Below are 18,004 nucleotides of genomic sequence, written 5' to 3' on the forward strand. Positions count from 1 at the left end.
TTAGTTTAAAGCCCTCTCTACAGCCCTAGTTATATGATTCGCCAGGACTCTAGTCCCAGCACTGGCCAAGTGGAGTCCGTCCCAACGGAACAGCTCCCTCCTGTCCCAGTACTGGTGCCAGTGTCCCAAGAAGCAAAACCCATTTCTCCCACACCAGTCTTTGAGCCACGCATTTAACTCTTTAATTTTATTTATCCTAGCCAAATTCGCTCGTGGCTCAGGTAATAACCCAGAGATTATTACCCTTGAGGTTCTGTTTTTTAATTTGACCCCTAGCTGCTCATACTCCTTTAACAGAACCTTCTTCCTTGTCCTATCTACGTCATTTGTACCAACATGGACCACGACAACTGGATCCTCCCCCTCCCACTCCAAGTTTCTTTCCAGCCCAGAAGTGATGTCCTTAACCCTGGCACCGGGCAGGCAACACAGCCTTCGGGACTCCCGCTCTTGACTGCAGAGAACCCTATCTATCCCCCTAATGATACTATCCCCTACCACTACAACATTTCTTTTTACTCCCTCCACTTGAATGGACCCCTGTACCACGGTGCTGTGGCCAGGTTGCTCATCCTCCCTGCAGTCCCCACTCCTGCCCTCACAGGGAGTAAGAACCTCAATCCTGCTTGACAAGAGCAAGGGCTGCGGCTCCTTCAACACTACATCCTGGATCCCTGTACCCTCCTCACTCGTAGTCACACCGTCCTGTCCCTGACCACGGACTACATCTGCAGTAATTAATTTCATAGGTGTGACCACCTCCTGAAACATAGAGTCCAGAAACTTCTCCCCCTCCCTGATGTGTCACAGTGTCTGAAGCTCGGTCTCAAGCTCTTTAACATGGAGCTTGAGTTCCTCTAGCAGCAAACACTTATCGCAAATGTAATCACCGTGAGCCTCAATGGGGTCCACCAGCTCCCACATTTTGCAACAGTGACACATCACCTGTTCACCCATATCTGTGTAATTAATTAAATTTCTTAATATTAGTTATGAAGACCCTCTGCCCCGATATAGATGATAATATTACACCACTATTTAATAGGACTTACCAACTTAAAGGTATAGAAGAGAAGAAAGAGAACCTACCAACCAGTTGATCACCAACCTCCCTCGTGGAAGCTGTCTGGGGGACCTGTCTGGTTGAATTGTCTCACTGCTCCACGTCCGCAGTGTTGGATTAGCCTGAGAGAGGGAAGCAAAACAGAGCAACAAGCACCCCCTCACCTCCCACTTGCCCAAACTCTGCCACTTACCAAACTCTACTTACACTCAATGCGACCACACTCAGCGCTACCGCACTAAGCCCGTCCCTTTTTATACCCGGATTCTACTTCCGGTTTCAACTCCCCAACAGCTTAATTTACTCTAAAAAATTTAACTTACTTCAAATAATTCACTTTTTTACTCACTAAAATTCAGTAAATGCACTTAAAAGACTTTTTCTGCCACTTACCAAAGTCTGCTTAAACTTAATGCGATTGCATTCTTCACTCAGAGGATTGTGAATCTTTGGAATTCTCTCCCCCAGAGGGCTGTGGAGGCTCAGCCGTTGAGTATATTCAAGGCTGAGAGCGAGAGATGTTTGGACACAAAGGGAATCGAGGGATATGGAAATAGGGCGGGAAAGTGGAGTTGAGGTCGAAAATCAGCCATGCTTTACGTCCAAGTATGGCCTAACCCTGCTCCTATTTCTTATGTTCTTAAATGCTAACATGCCAACTGCTTTCTCTTATCAAGACTGACGAAAATCCCAATGGAAAGATGACTGATCTTGTTTTCTCCGCAGAAACCGTCTGTCTCCAATCCGGATGAAAGGAGAGAAGTTGATGACAAAGCTCACCACGTATCAGACGAACCTACAACAGTCCCTGTGGCGGTCCAGGTCACCTCCGCTACGTCTGCAGACTCATCTGAGCTGTGGATTCTTCGGAGAGAACTGAAAGCTTTGGGAGTAAGCATCAAATCTCTTTTCTTTCATCAGTTTGAAATAATGGCAGTACTTAGTGTGCACCCGCCCCTTTCTCTGCTCGCAATGCGAGCGTCACAAGGTTTCCCAGAATTTTATACATTAAGGGGGACTGCGAGACATTCTGAACCCTGATTATGCATGGAATAAAAGTGGGTGGGTGCCTCCAACTCACTTCATATTCTAGTCTCATGGCATTGCTCAGAGGCAGAGGTTTTTTGTTTAAATGAGTAAATCTGAGCAGCTGATGCCTCTCCCTGGGCTAGCTCATAAATTGAGGTCTTGACCAGGCATTCATCTTCAACATAGTTCAAATTTCAGTTAAGAAGTTGAATTTTTCATTGTTTACATTTATTTCAAGTTCTTTTGTTCGGCCAAGACCGGTTTTGATTTATTTCAACTTTCTCAAAAGTTCAGTTTGTGGAAGTTTAAATTGACTTCCTTCTGTTTTTGTGGTGCCAAGTGACACTTGGAGCTGATTGGTCCTTGCTAACCATGTGACTTATAAGATCACACGTGGAGTACTGTGCACAGTTCTGGTCTCCATATCACACTTGGAGTTACTGTGCACAGTTCTAGTCTCCATATCACACTTGGAGTACTGTGCACAGTTCTGGTCTCCATATCACACTTGGAGTTACTGTGCACAGTTCTAGTCTCCATATCACACTTGGAGTTACTGTGCACAGTTCTGGTCTCCATATCACACTTGGAGTTACTATGCACAGTTCTGGTCTCCATATCACACTTGGAGTTACTGTGCACAGTTCTAGTCTCCATATCACACTTGGAGTTACTGTGCACAGTTCTAGTCTCCATATCACACTTGGAGTACTGTGCACAGTTCTGGTCTCCATATCACACTTGGGAGTTACTGTGCACAGTTCTGGTCTCCATATCACACTTGGAGTTACTATGCACAGTTCTAGTCTCCATATCACACTTGGAGTTACTGGGCACAGTTCTGGTCTCCATATCACACTGGGAGTTACTGTGCACAGTTCTGGTTGCCATATCACACTTGGACACTTGGAGTTACTGTGCACAGTTCTGGTCTCCATATCACACTGGGAGTTACTGTGCACAGTTCTGGTCTCCATATCACACCTGGAGTTACTGTGCACAGTTCTGGTCTCCATATTACACTTGGAGTTACTGTGCACAGTTCTGGTCTCCATATCACACCTGGAGTTACTGTGCACAGTTCTGGTCTCCATATCACACTGGGAGTTACTGTGCACAGTTCTGGTCTCCATATCACACTGGGAGTTACTGTGCACAGTTCTGGTCTCCATATCACACCTGGAGTTACTGTGCACAGTTCTGGTCTCTATATCACACTTGGAGTTACTGTGCACAGTTCTGGTCTCTATATTTTAGACCAATCTTACTCCAAAGGCATCAACCAGTGAACTGTAGAGCAAGGTAGCAGTTTATACTGACTTACAATCATCTGTTAAGGTTTCCTCCAAATATCTAAAACTCTTTAGTTGTTACTCGCTTTATCTTTGCCTTGGAAAATGATCCTTTTTCTGTTTTGCATCCTTCCCTTCCCTCCAGGCCACACAGATATTGGTTGGCATTATCCAGCTTGTCTTCGGCGTCGCTCTCTCCATGTCTCTGAACTATTCAGTAGCGGGAAAATCTGGAGTCTCTTTCTGGACTGGAATTTGGGTCAGTTTGTCCCTTGACCTCCTGGTCAAACCGCGGTGGTCTTGTTTGTTGAAGGCAGCGACGTCCATTGTTACAGCACCACACAGAAAGTCCTGAGGACCCTTACAGAGAGAGCTAATCGAAACTCCCGGAGAGAGCCACTAAAGAAATTGGGTAGATTTTACCAAACTAGGAATTAGCAAGCGCTTCTTCACATAAAGGGTGGTAGGAGTGTGGAACCCTCTCCCACAAAAAACAGTAGCTGCCACCTCAATGAATAAGGTTAAATCTGAGATCACTAGTTACAAAGGGATAAGGAGCCAAAGGCAGCTGGGATGGAGTTAGGATACAGACCAGCGGCAATCTCATTGAATGTGGCAGAATGGCCTCCTCCTGTTCCTATTTGTTGCAGAGCCTCGCACGGCGAGATTGCACAGCAGGAATTTGGGCGCAGAGCTCAGCGGCCACTGGGTGGATGGAGGGTGACCCGAAGCAGGCTGACCTTTCTGATCATGCGCACTCCTGTCTGAAACCTACCCCAGTGTGTCAACTCCCCTTTCTGTTACCAAGACGAGTTGGCCGCGGTTGTGCAAAAGCTGCTCCAGTAATGCTCTGGCGTCCTGCGCCAACTTTATACTCATCCCCACGTGGCCCACAGAAAGAAATCTTTCCACACCAGGGGTAATTTCGGCATGAAGTCCTTGCGGCCTGTCAATCTGCCAGAACCGTTTGTGGTCCCTCACGTCTGTGGGGCTGAATCCCTCTGGCCGCTGCACGCAGCAACATTGCAAACGTATCTGGGAAGATTTCGAGGATGAAGTCGGACATGGGCAGGGGGGTGGGTGGAATGAGAAACAGGCGGAATCGCAATTGCCACCCATTATAGGACACGGCCCGATCTTCAGTTCTCTTGAAGTCAGCGGAGCTCAGTAGCGGGCGGAGCGTGTAATGGGCAATCGATGCAATCCTGCCAGTTTTGCGCCACCCCTCCTGCCCAAGGCCAATTTCACCCCCTTTATCTAATCAGAATCACTGGGGTCCATGGATGCTGGTGACCTTAGGATGACCCGAGACGTTGAGTATTTGACTGCGGAAGATATCACAAGCCACATTCCATCCTGTCCTCACACGCACTTTCCAGCAGAGATCACTGGATAGTGTGATCAGGAGCAGGATCCCTGGCTGATGTTTTTTAATTCATTCACAGGATGTGGGCATCACTAGCAAGGCAGGCATTTATTGCCCATCCCTAGTTGCCCTTGAGAAGGTGGCCTTCTTGAGCTGCCTTCTTGAACCGCTGCAGTCCGTGTGGTAAAGGTACTCCCACAGTGCTGTCAGGGAGGGAGTTCCAGGATTTTGACCCAGCGACGATGAAGGAACGGCCGAGATATTTCCAAGTCAGGATGGTGTGCGACTAGGAGGGGAACTTGGAGTTGGTGGTGTTCCCATCGCTCCTGCTGCCCTTGTCCTTTCAGATGGTAGAGGTCACGGGTTTGGGAGATGCTGTCAAAGAAGCCTTGGTGAGTTGCTGCAGTGCAACTTGATGGTGCACACTGCCGCCGTGGTCTCCCCTAATCCTTATTCAGCTATGAAGAGAGACTGGACAGGCTGGGGTTGTTTTCCTTGGAGCAGAGAAGGCTGAGGGGGGACCTGATTGAGGTGTACAAAATTATGAGGGGCATAGATAGGGTAGATAGAAAGGAACTTTTCCCCTTTAGTAGAGGGGTCAATAACCAGGGGGCTTAGTTTCAAGGTAAGGGGCAGGAGGTTTAGAGGGGATTTGAGGAAAAACTTTTTCACCCAGAGGGTGGTTGGAATCTGGAACTCTCACAACATTCAAGAAGCATTGAGATGAGCACTTGAAACGCCATAGCATACAAGGCTATGGACCAAGTGCTGGAAAATGGGATTAGAATAGACAGGGCTTGATGGCCGGCGCGGACACAATGGGCCGAAGGGCCTCTTTCTGTGCTGTATAACTCTATGACTCTAATCCATGAACGCTGAGGCCAGTTCTCGGGTCCCTCCTCAGCAGACCTCAGTGAATCAGTCCCGGGTTCTGGCCGGTCAATAAGATTCATCCCACAACGTACAGCATACTTAGCTACTAAGCTATCAGGGAAGTTCCATTTGAACCCCTTTCGCTCACCGTCCTTGGAAGCTTTCACAGTGGCAGGGAGCTCCTGCCATGGCCGGATTGATAGCAGGGGGTAGAGAATCTGCTTTGGCCGCAACTGGCAATCCGGGCACAAATTGCACTCAAAATTGCGCCAGTTTTCCAAATTAAATTTTTTGCCTATCACCGAACATAAAATCCTCCACGAACCAGTGCAATCAGGCAGCGTTTTAGAACGTAATTGTTTATTTATTTTTTCTTGCATTAAAAAATATGCCTTGATGCATTTAAGCGTGGTAACCTGGTGTAGTTTGATTAATGGGTTTATCACCAAAAAGGTCCACCACCTTGAGTAACCCGATTTGAAATACCTGACAATGACTTAAAAAAAAATATACAGAACCATTTGCTAGTTACATTAATATTGTTTAATAATTAAACACTTTTAAAAGGTGCCTATTGGTGCTCTTGCGCCTAAAAAGAATCAACTTAAGTTGTAAGAGCCTCCTCGAAGGCCCGCAAACGGCCGCAATTAGCGGAAACTCGCCATGGCGATTATTTCGATCCAGGGGCGCGGCCTGATTTGTGGGCGGGACCCTCTTCCAGCGCGATGTTTTTTTAAGCCAGCATCAAAGATCGCGGGAACGCGATTTGCTTCGAACGTAACTCGTGCTTGAAAACCCTCGATCTTTTGCGGTGCTTCGGCAGATTTCGGGCAAATTGCACTGGAAGAACCCGAGCGGAAACTCCGCCCCCAGATTTGGTGAAAGAATAGTGTCAACAGATTGAGGGGTTGAGGTTCTTGACGTAAGAAAACTCACTAAGTGCTTGGTTTCAGCATAAAACAAGGCTTTAATCAACTGTTTCACAACCATGAGATTCTAGTTACATCACTAGTTCCTGGTTACAAATACGTCCTGAGCAAGCTGGGCCCACGCCCGAGTATTTATACTCCTTGGACGGCGCCACCAGCTGCCCGCCCAGTGTTATTTCATGAGTCATTTCTTCATGAATGATAAGATTCGTGACAGTTCTACTGTGCTATATTTGTAATGCATTCATTTGATGCATTCATGTGGAACTACGTTGTAAAAGGTGGTAAACAGAGGATCAAATGTGTTACAAATATTGCAGGTTAACCCCAGCATGTTTTTGGGTGACTTTTTATGCTGCTGCAGCTAATTCTAACCAATTCCAAAACCAGCACTAACATTTTGCCTTCTTGGCTGGTTTCTCTTCCAGTATATTATTTCAGGATCCCTAACAGTTGAGCTGAAGAGGAAGCCGACCAGGTGGATTGTAAGTAGCAGTGAGCTTGTGTCAAAAGTCTAGGCGTTAGAAGCAAGGCTGCGCAATTGCTGTTTCCACTTGGAGCCTGTGCGTGCAATTGACAAAGTATTACAAAGTATTGACAGCACAGAAACAGGCCATTCAGCCCAACAGGTCAATGCCAGTGTTTCTGCTCCACACGAGCCTCCTCCCACCCCTCTTCATCTCACCCCAACAACATATCCTTCTATTGCTTCCTCCCTCATGTGTTTATCCAGCATCCCTTTAAATGCATCTACGCTGCTCGCCCAACCACTCCATGTGGTCGTGAGTTCCACATTCTCACCAGAAGTTTCTCCTGAATTCCCTATTGCATTTATTAGTGACTATCTTATATTTATAGTTCTGGTCGCGTCTGCAAGTGGAAACATGCTCTCTTCATCTACCCTATCGAACCGTTTCATAATTTTAAAGATCTCTATCAGGTCACCCCTCAGTCTTCTCTTTTCAAGAGAAAAGAGCCCCAAGCCTGTTCAATCTTTCCCGATAGGTAGAACCTCTCAGTTCCGGTATCATTCTAATAAATATTTTTTTCATCTTCTCCAGTGCCTCTATATCCTTTTTATAATATGGAGACCAGAACTGTGCACAGTACTCCAAATGTGGTCCAACCAAGGTATACGGAGACCAGAACTGTGCACAGTACTCCAAATGTGGTCTAACCAAGGTTCTATACAAGTTTAAAAGAAAGAAAGACTTGCATTTATGTAGCACCTTTCACGACCACCGGATGTCTCAAAGTGCTTTACAGCCAATGAAGTACTTTTGGAGTGTAGTCACTGTTGTAATGTGGACAATGCAGCAGCCAAACTGCACACAGCAAACTCCCACAAACAGCAATGTGTTAATGACTGGATAATCTGTTCTTTTGTTATGTTGATTAGGGTTAAATATTGGCCAGGACACTTGGGATATCTCCCCTGCTCTTCTTCAAAACAGTGCCATGGGGTATTTTTACGTCCACCTGAGAGAGCAGACGGAGCCTTGGTTTAACGTCTCATCTGAAAGATGGCACCTCCAACAGTGCAGCGCACCCTCAGTAATGCCCCTCCGACAGTGCAGCGCTCCCTCAGTACTGCTCCTCCGACAGTGCAGCGCTCCCTCAGTACTGCCCCCCGACAGTGCAGCCCTCCCTCAGTGCTGCGCTCCCTCAGTACTGCCCCCCCGACAGTGCAACGCTCCCTCAGTACTACCCCTCCGACAGTGCGGCGCTCCCTCAGTACTGCCCCTGACAGTGCAGCGCTCCCTCAGTACTGTCCCTCCAACAGTGCAGCGCTCCCTCAGTACTGACCCTCCCACAGTGCAGCGCTCCCTCAGTACTGCCCCTCCGACAGTGCAGCGCTGCCTCAGTACTGCCCCCCGACAGTGCAGTGCTCCCTCAGTACTGCCCCTCCGACAGTGCAGCGCTCCCTCAGTATTGCCCCTCCAACAGTGCAGCGCTCCCTCAGAACTGACCCTCCGACAGTGCAGCACTCCCTCAGTAATGCCCCTCCGACAGTGCGGCACTCCCTCAGTACTGCCCCTCCGACAGTGCTGCGCTCCCTCAGTACTGACCCTCCGACAGTGCAGCGCTCCCTCAGTACTGACCCTCAGACAGTGCAGCGCTCCCTCAGTACTGACCCTCCGACAGTGCAGCACTCCCTCAGTACTGACCCTCCGACAGTGCAGCGCTCCCTCAGTACTGACCCTCCGACAGTGCAGCACTCCCTCAGTACTGACCCTCCGACAGTGCAGCACTCCCTCAGTACTGACCCTCCGACAGTGCAGCGCTCCCTCAGTACTGCCCCTCCGACAGTGCAGTGCTCCCTCAGTACTGACCCTCCGACACTGCAGCGCTCCCTCAGTACTGCCCCTCCGACAGTGCAGCGCTCCCTCAGTACTGCCCCTCCGACAGTGCAGCGCTCCCTCAGTACTGCCCCTCCGACAGTGCAGCGCTCCCTCAGTACTGACCCTCCGACAGAGCAGCGCTCCCTCAGTACTGCCACTCCGACAGTGCAGCGCTCCCTCAATACTGCCCCTCCCACAGAGCCTAGATTTAAGCACTCAAGTCCCTGGAGTGGGACTCTGAACCCACAACATTCTGCCTCCGAGGCGAGTGTGCTACCAACTGAGCCACAGCTGTCACATAATTTTGAGGCTTTTCAATTCTATCCCATCTAGAAATAAACCCCAGTGTTTTGTTTTTATTTATGGCCTTATTAACCTGCGTTGCTACCTTTGGTGATTTGTGTATCTGTACCCCCAAATCCCTCTGTTCCTCTACCCCATTTAGACACTTATTTTCCGAGGAGTACGTGGCCTCTTTTTTCTTCCGACCAAAATGTACCACCTCACACTTATCTATGTTGAAGTTAATTTGCCATTTCCACACCCATTCTGCAATTTATTAATGTCTTCAGTTTATTGAAGCCAGGTATTACTCGTCCAACCACAGGAAAACCAAGGGAACAAAATGTCTTTTCTTTGCTGAAATTATCAATAGGAGGAATATTAGCCTCCAAGGTTGCGGGTTGATGCCTTGAAAAGTGGTGACTCCACAATTTATTTTGAGGAATTTTACGGATTGTGCCCCGTCGTGCGCTGCACCTCGATTGTTCACACCTGCCATTCTCCAGTGACGCGGGAATGGGGCAGCCCTACCCCCACGAAACAAACACCCGCAGCAGTGGCTTGGAGTGATCCCGCGACACTGGGACTGAAGGGGAGGTTTTGTTTCCCTGTCTCGGCATTCCTGGCGTGGAACGGAATTCGCCAGGAGCATTCGCCTGAATGTTTGACACTTTTATAGACCATTTCTTTCCCTGCTATTTTAATGAAGCAGTTAACCTGTTAATAAAGCTAACAGGATACTTGGCTTTATTAATAGAGGCATAGAGTACAAAAGCAAGGAAGTTATTGCTAAACCTTTATAAAAACATTGGTTCAGCCTCAGCTGGTGTATTGTGTCCAATTCTGGGCACCACACTTTAAGGAGGATGTTAAGTCCTTGGGGAGGGTGCAGAAAAGATTTGCTAGAATGGTGCCAGAGATGAGCTTGCCATAGAGGGAGTGCAATGAAGGTTCACGAGATTGATTCCTGGGATGGCGGGACTGTCATATGAGAAGAGATTGAGTAAATTAGGCCTGTATTCTCTTGAATTCAGAAGGTTGAGAGGAGATCTCACTGAAGCATACAAAATTATTACAGGGCTTGATAGGATGGATGCTGGGAGAATGTTTCCCTCCACTGGGGAGTCTAGAACCAGGGGCCACAGCCTCAAGATAAAGGGTAGGCCATTCAGGACTGAGTAACATAGAAACATAGAAGATAGGAGCAGGAGTAGGCCTTTCGGCCCCTCGAGCCTGCTCCGCCATTCAATGCGATCATGGCTGATCATCCAAATTCAGTACCCTGTCCCTGCTTTCTCCCCATACCCCTTGATCCCTTTAGCCTTAAGAAATATATCCAACTCCTTCTTGAATATATTTAATGAATTGGCCTCTACTGCCTTCTGTGGTAGAGAATTCCACAGGTTCACCACTCTCTGGGTGAAGAAATTCCTCCTCATTTCTGTCCTAAATGGCCTACCTCTTATCCTTAGACTGTGACCCCTGGTTCTGGACTCCCCGACCATCGGGAACATCCTTCCTGTATCTAGTCTGTCCAGTCCAGTCAGAATTTTATAAGTTTCAATGAGATCCCCTCTCATTCTTCTAAACTCCAGTGAGTATAAGCCCAATCGACCCAATCTCTCCTCATACTACCATCCCAGAGATCAGCCTGGTGAATCTTCGCTGCACTCCCTCCATGGCAAGAACATCCTTCCTCGGATAAGGCGACCAAAACTGCACACAATACTCAAGGTGTGGTCTCACCAAGGCCCTGTACAACTGCAGCAAGACATTCTTGTTCCTGTACTCGAACCCTCTCGCTACGAAGGCCAACATACCATTTGACTTCTTAACCGCCTGCTGCACCTGCATGCTTACCTTCAGCGACTGGTGCACAAGAACACCCAGGTCTTGTTGCACTTCCCCTTCTCCCAATCTATTGCCATTCAGATAATAATCTGCCTTCCTGTTTTTGCCACCAAAGTGGATAACCTTGCATTTATCCACATTATACTGCATCTGCCATGCTTCTGCCCAATCACCCAACCTGTCCAAATCATCCTGGAGTTTCTCGGCATCCTCCTCACAGCACACACACCCACCCAGCTTTGTGTCGTCTGCAAATTTGGAGATATTACATCTAGTTCCCTCGTCCAGATCATTAATATATATTGTGAATAGCTGGGGTCCTAGCACCGATCCCTACGGTACCCCACTAGTCACTGCCTGCCACTCGGAAAAAGACCCGTTTATTCCAACTCTTTGCTTTCTGTCTGCCAACCAGTTCTCTATCCAAGTCAATACCTTGCCCCCAATCCCATGTGCCTTAACTTTACACGCTAATCTCTTATGTGGGACCTTATCGAAAGCCTTCTGAAAGTCCAAACACACCACATCTACTGGTTCTCCCTTATCTATTTTACCAGTTACATCCTCAAAAAATTCCAGTAGATTAGTCAAGCACGATTTACCTTTTGTAAATTCACGTTGACTTTGTCCGATCCTGTCACTGTTTTCCAAGTGCTGAGAGTTTCCAAGAGATGAGAAGAAATTTCTTCACACAGAGGGTGGTGAATCTTTGGAATTCTCTACCCCAGAGGGCTGTGGAGGCTCAGTCATTGGGTATATTCAAAACAGAAGTCGATAGATTTCTGACTAGTAAAGGCATCAAGGGTTATGGCGATAGGGCCGGTGAATGGAGTTGAGGCAGAAGATCAGCCATGATCTCATTGAATGGCGGAGCAGGCTCGAAGGGCCGAATGGCCTACTCCTGCTCCTATTTCTTATGTTCTTATGAGGGACTTCAGTTATGTGCAGAGACTATATATACTCATTGGAATTTAGAAGAATGAGAGGTGATGTCATTGAAACATAAAAGATACTGAGGGGGCTCGACACGGTAGATGCAGGGAGGATGTTTCCCCTCGTGGGGAAATCTAGAACTCGGGGGCACAGTCTCAGAATAAAGGGCCGCCCTTTTAGAACTGAGATGAGGAGGAATTTCTGCTCTCAGGGGGTCGTAAATCTGTGGAATTCTCTGCCCCAGAGAGCCGTGGAGGCTGGGCCATTAAATACATTTAAGGCGGAGATAGAGAGATTTTTGCAAGATAAGGGAGTGAAGGGTTATGGGAAGCAGGCTGGGAAGTGGCTTTGAGCCCAAGATCAGCCACGATCTTATTGAATGGCGGAGCAGGCTCGAGGGGCCAAGTGGCCCATTCCTGCTCCTATTTCTTATGTTCTTAAGCTGGGATTGTTCTCCTTAGAGCAGAGAAGGTCAAGAGGAGATTTGATAGAGGTGTTCAAAATCATGAAGGGTTTTGTTAGAGTAAATAAGGAGAAACTGTTTCCAGTGGCAGAAGGGTCGGTAACCAGAGGACATTAAGTTAAGGTGATTGGCAAAAGAACCAGAGGTGACATGAGGCAACATTTTTTTTACACAGCGAGTTGTTGTGATCTGGAATGCACTGCCTGAAAGGGTGGTGGAATTCAGCAGTAACTTTCAAAGGGGAATTGGATAAATACTTGTCGGGAAGAAGTTTGCAGGGAAAGATCAGGGGGGAGTGGGACTAATTGGATAGCTCTACCAAAAAGCCGGCACAAGCACGATGGGCCGAATGGCTTCCTCCTGTGCTGTATCATTTTATGATTCTATGTTTTGAAATACACGGGTGATTGGCTCTGTTAAAATAGCAGACAAAATAACTTCATACACCATATTGAACAGTCACCTGATAATATGGCATAGCACACTTTCGGGACAAGTAAAACTCTCTCCCTCCACTTCCCAGTAAAACTGTAATAGGTAGCCAGTGACGTCGATTGTGCGAGTGACACTATTGAACCGTTACACTATCTATTTGTATTGTACTTAGATGAAGGCAGGACTTCTCATGAACGGAATCAGTGCTGGTGCAACAGCAATTGGCATCATAATATATTCCATCTCGCTACTTTTTACGCCAGCGCCCGAATTTGAGTTTTTTTCCGTAAGTATTATATTCTGTGAGTCTTACAGTCAATAGCAATGGTGCCTTGTGTGATTTATGTTGGACGGTATCCTCCTGTACGGGAGATACTTAACGAAATCAGTTATCAAACTTTTTTTGGTTTTAAATTGATCTTATTTAATGGCAATCCATACCATAAAAAAGTACCCAGGCACTTTCAAAATATGAGACAAAATGGAATTTAAAAAAGGTCGTGCAGCCCATCAGTCCTGTTCATTCAATGCCATGTATGTCCTATTATTGACGCTAACCAACCCACAGACCATGTACGCACAGTTGTTCTATCATTGACACGAACCAACGCACAGACTATGTATAATTGTCCGATCATTGACTTTACCCAACCCACAGACCATGTACAATTGTCCTCACATTGACTCTACCCAACCCACAGACCATGTACAATTGTCCTATCATTGACTCTACCCAACCCACAGACCCTGTACAATTGTCCTCACATTGACTCTACCCAACCCACAGACCCTGTACAATTGTCCTCACATTGACTCTATCCAACCCACAGACCATGTACAATTGTCCTCACATTGACTCTACCCAACCCACAGACACTGTACAATTGTCCTCACATTGACTCTACCCAACCCACAGACCCTATACAATTGTCCTCACATTGACTCTACCCAACCCACAGACCATGTACAATTGTCCTCACATTGACTCTACCCAACCCACAGACCCTGTACAATTGTCCTCACATTGACACTACCCAACCCACAGACCATGTACAATTGTCCTCACATTGACTCTACCCAACCCACAGACTATGTACAATTGTCCTCACATTGACACTACCCAACCCACAGACCATGTACAATTGTCCTCACATTGACACTACCCAACCCACAGACCATGTACAATTGTCCTCACATTGACACTACCCAACCCACAGACCATGTACAATTGTCCTCACATTGACACTACCCAACCCACAGACCATGTACAATTGTCCTCACATTGACTCTACCCAACCCACAGACCCTGTACAATTGTCCTCACATTGACTCTACCCAACCCACAGACCCTGTACAATTGTCCTCACATTGACTCTACCCAACCCACAGACCCTGTACAATTGTCCTCACATTGACTCTACCCAACCCACAGACCCTGTACAATTGTCCTCACATTGACTCTACCCAACCCACAGACCATGTACAATTGTCCTCACATTGACTCTACCCAACCCACAGACCCTGTACAATTGTCCTCACATTGACTCTATCCAACCCACAGACCATGTACAATTGTCCTCACATTGACTCTATCCAACCCACAGACCATGTACAATTGTCCTCACATTGACTGTACCCAACCCACAGACACTGTACAATTGTCCTCACATTGACTCTACCCAACCCACAGACCATGTACAATTGTCCTATCATTGACTCTACCCAACCCACAGACCATGTACAATTGTCCTCACATTGACTCTACCCAACCCACAGACCATGTACAATTGTCCTCACATTGACTCTACCCAACCCACAGACCATGTACAATTGTCCTCACATTGACTCTACCCAACCCACAGACCATGTACAATTGTCCTCACATTGACTCTACCCAACCCACAGACCATGTACAATTGTCCTCACATTGACTCTACCCAACCCACAGACCCTGTACAATTGTCCTATCATTGACTCTACCCAACTGACACACCCTGTACAATTGTCCTCACATTGACTCTACCCAACCCACAGACCCTGTACAATTGTCCTCACATTGACTCTACCCAACCCACAGACCATGTACAATTGTCCTCACATTGACTCTACCCAACCCACAGACCATGTACAATTGTCCTCACATTGACTCTACCCAACCCACAGACCATGTACAATTGTCCTCGCATTGACTCTACCCAACCCACAGACCCTGTACAATTGTCCTCGCATTGACTCTACCCAACCCACAGACCATGAACAATTGTCCTCATATTGACTCTACCCAACCCACAGACCCTGTATAATTGTCCTCACATTGACTCTACCCAACCCACAGACCATGTACAATTGTCCTCACATTGACTCTACCCAACCCACAGACCCTGTACAATTGTCCTCACATTGACTCTACCCAACTCACAGACCCTGTACAATTGTCCTCACATTGACTCTACCCAACTCACAGACCCTGTACAATTGTCCTCACATTGACTCTACCCAACCCACAGACCATATACAATTATCCTCACATTGACTCTACCCAACCCACAGACCATGTACAATTGTCCTATCATTGACTCTACCCAACCCACAGACCCTGTACAATTGTCCTCACATTGACTCTACCCAACCCACAGACCCTGTACAATTGTCCTCACATTGACTCTACCCAACCCACAGACCCTGTACAATTGTCCTCACATTGACTCTACCCAACCCACAGACCCTGTACAATTGTCCTCACATTGACTCTACCCAACCCACAGACCCTGTACAATTGTCCTCACATTGACTCTACCCAACCCACAGACCCTGTACAATTGTCCTCGCATTGACTCTACCCAACCCACAGACCCTGTACAATTGTCCTATCATTGACTCTACCCAACCCACAGACCCTGTACAATTGTCCTCACATTGACTCTACCCAACCCACAGACCCTGTACAATTGTCTTCACATTGACTCTACCCAACCCACAGACCCTGTATAATTGTCCTCACGTTGACTCTACCCAATCCACAGACCATGTACAATTGTCCTCACGTTGACTCTACCCAACCCACAGACCCTGTACAATTGTCCTCGCATTGACTCTACCCAACCCATAGACCCTGTACAATTGTCCTCGCATTGACTCTACCCAACCCACAGACCCTGTACAATTGTCCTCACGTTGACTCTATCCAACCCACAGACCCTGTACAATTGTCCTCGCATTGACTCTACCCAACCCACAGACCCTGTACAATTGTCCTCACATTGACTCTACCCAACCCACAGACCCTGTACAATTGTCCTCACATTGACTCTACCCAACCCACAGACCATGTACAATTGTCCTCACATTGACTCTACCCAACCCACAGACCCTGTACAATTGTCCTCACATTGACTCTACCCAACCCACAGACCCTGTACAATTGTCCTCGCATTGACTCTACCCAACCCACAGACCATGTACAATTGTCCTCACATTGACTCTACCCAACCCACAGACCCTGTATAATTGTCCTCACATTGACTCTACCCAACCCACAGACCCTGTACAATTGTCCTCACATTGACTCTACCCAACCCACAGACCCTGTACAATTGTCCTCGCATTGACTCTACCCAACCCACAGACCCTGTACAATTGTCCTCACATTGACTCTACCCTACCCACAGACCCTGTATAATTGTCCTCACATTGACTCTATCCAACCCACAGACCATGTACAATTGTCCTCACATTGACTCTACCCAACCCACAGACCCTGTACAATTGTCCTCACATTGACTCTACCCAACCCACAGACCATGTACAATTGTCCTCACATTGACTCTACCCAACCCACAGACCATGTACAATTGTCCTCACATTGACTCTACCCAACCCACAGACCCTGTACAATTGTCCTCACATTGACTCTACCCAACCCACAGACCCTGTACAATTGTCCTCGCATTGACTCTACCCAACCCACAGACCCTGTACAATTGTCCTCACATTGACTCTACCCAGCTCACAGACCCTGTATAATTGTCCTCACATTGACTCTACCCAACCCACAGACCCTGTACAATTGTCCTCACATTGACTCTACCCAACCCACAGACCATGTACAATTGTCCTCACGTTGACTCTACCCAACCCACAGGCCCTGTACAATTGTCCTCACATTGACTCTACCCAACCCACAGACCCTGTACCATTGTCCTCACATTGACTCTATCCAAACCACAGACCCTGTACAATTGTCCTGTCATTGACTCTACCCAACCCACAGACCATGTACAATTGTCCTCACGTTGACTCTACCCAACCCACAGACCATGTACAATTGTCCTGTCATTAACTCTACCCAACCCACAGACCATGTACAATTGTCCTCACATTGACTCTACCCAACCCACAGACCCTGTACAATTGTCCTCACATTGACTCTATCCAAACCACAGACCCTGTACAATTGTCCTGTCATTGACTCTACCCAACCCACAGACCATGTACAATTGTCCAACATTGACTCTACCCAACCCACAGACCATATACAATTGTCCTCACATTGACTCTACCCAACTCACAGACCATGTACAATTGTCCTCAAATTGACTCTACCCAACCCACAGACCCTGTACAATTGTCCTCACATTGACTCTACCCAACCCACAGACCATGTACAATTGTCCTCAAATTGACTCTACCCAACCCACAGACCCTGTACAATTGTCCTCACATTGACTCTACCCAACCCACAGACCCTGTTCAATTGTCCTGTCATGTTGAGGATACCCTCCACCGTGTTGTGTGGCACTACCACCGTGCTAATTGGGACAGATTTCGAACAGATCTGGCAACTCAAAACTGGGCATCCATGAGGCGCTGTGGGCCATCAGCAGCAGCAGAATTGTATTCAACCACAATCTGTAACCTCATGGCCCGGCATATCCCTCACTCTACCATTACCATCAAGCCGGGAGATCAACCCTGGTTTAACGAAGAGTGCAGGAGAGCATGCCGGGAACAGCATCAGGCATACCGAAAAATGAGGTGTCAACCTGGTGAGGCTACAACACAGGACTACTTGCATGCCAAACAACGGAAGCAACATGCGATAGACAGAGCTAAGCGATCTCACAACCATCGGATCAAATCAAAGCTC

The 18,004-nt window shown here is 47.4% G+C and overlaps 1 protein-coding gene across 3 annotated transcripts in view; it reads left to right on the forward strand.

Annotated features, from left to right (window-relative positions):
- The window catches only part of LOC147092069 (uncharacterized), a 53,543-nt gene that overhangs the window by 23,403 nt on the left and 12,136 nt on the right, over nucleotides 1-18,004 (forward strand). For 2 of the 3 annotated variants that reach the window (XM_085975811.1, XM_085975810.1), the window contains exons 4-7: nucleotides 1,790-1,954; nucleotides 3,530-3,643; nucleotides 6,981-7,037; nucleotides 13,031-13,144. In XM_085975811.1, coding sequence (XP_085831937.1) covers nucleotides 1,790-1,954; nucleotides 3,530-3,643; nucleotides 6,981-7,037; nucleotides 13,031-13,144 — 450 coding nt within the window. The remainder of the gene's footprint in view (nucleotides 1-1,789; nucleotides 1,955-3,529; nucleotides 3,644-6,980; nucleotides 7,038-13,030; nucleotides 13,145-18,004) is intronic. The other variant, XM_085975812.1, reaches the window with a different exon arrangement.

The sequence above is a fragment of the Somniosus microcephalus genome, unplaced genomic scaffold (assembly GCF_052327205.1).
Source record: "Somniosus microcephalus isolate GS21.2 unplaced genomic scaffold, FLI_Smic_1.0 unresolved_chr2, whole genome shotgun sequence".
Classification (NCBI taxonomy): Eukaryota; Metazoa; Chordata; class Chondrichthyes; order Squaliformes; family Somniosidae; genus Somniosus; species Somniosus microcephalus.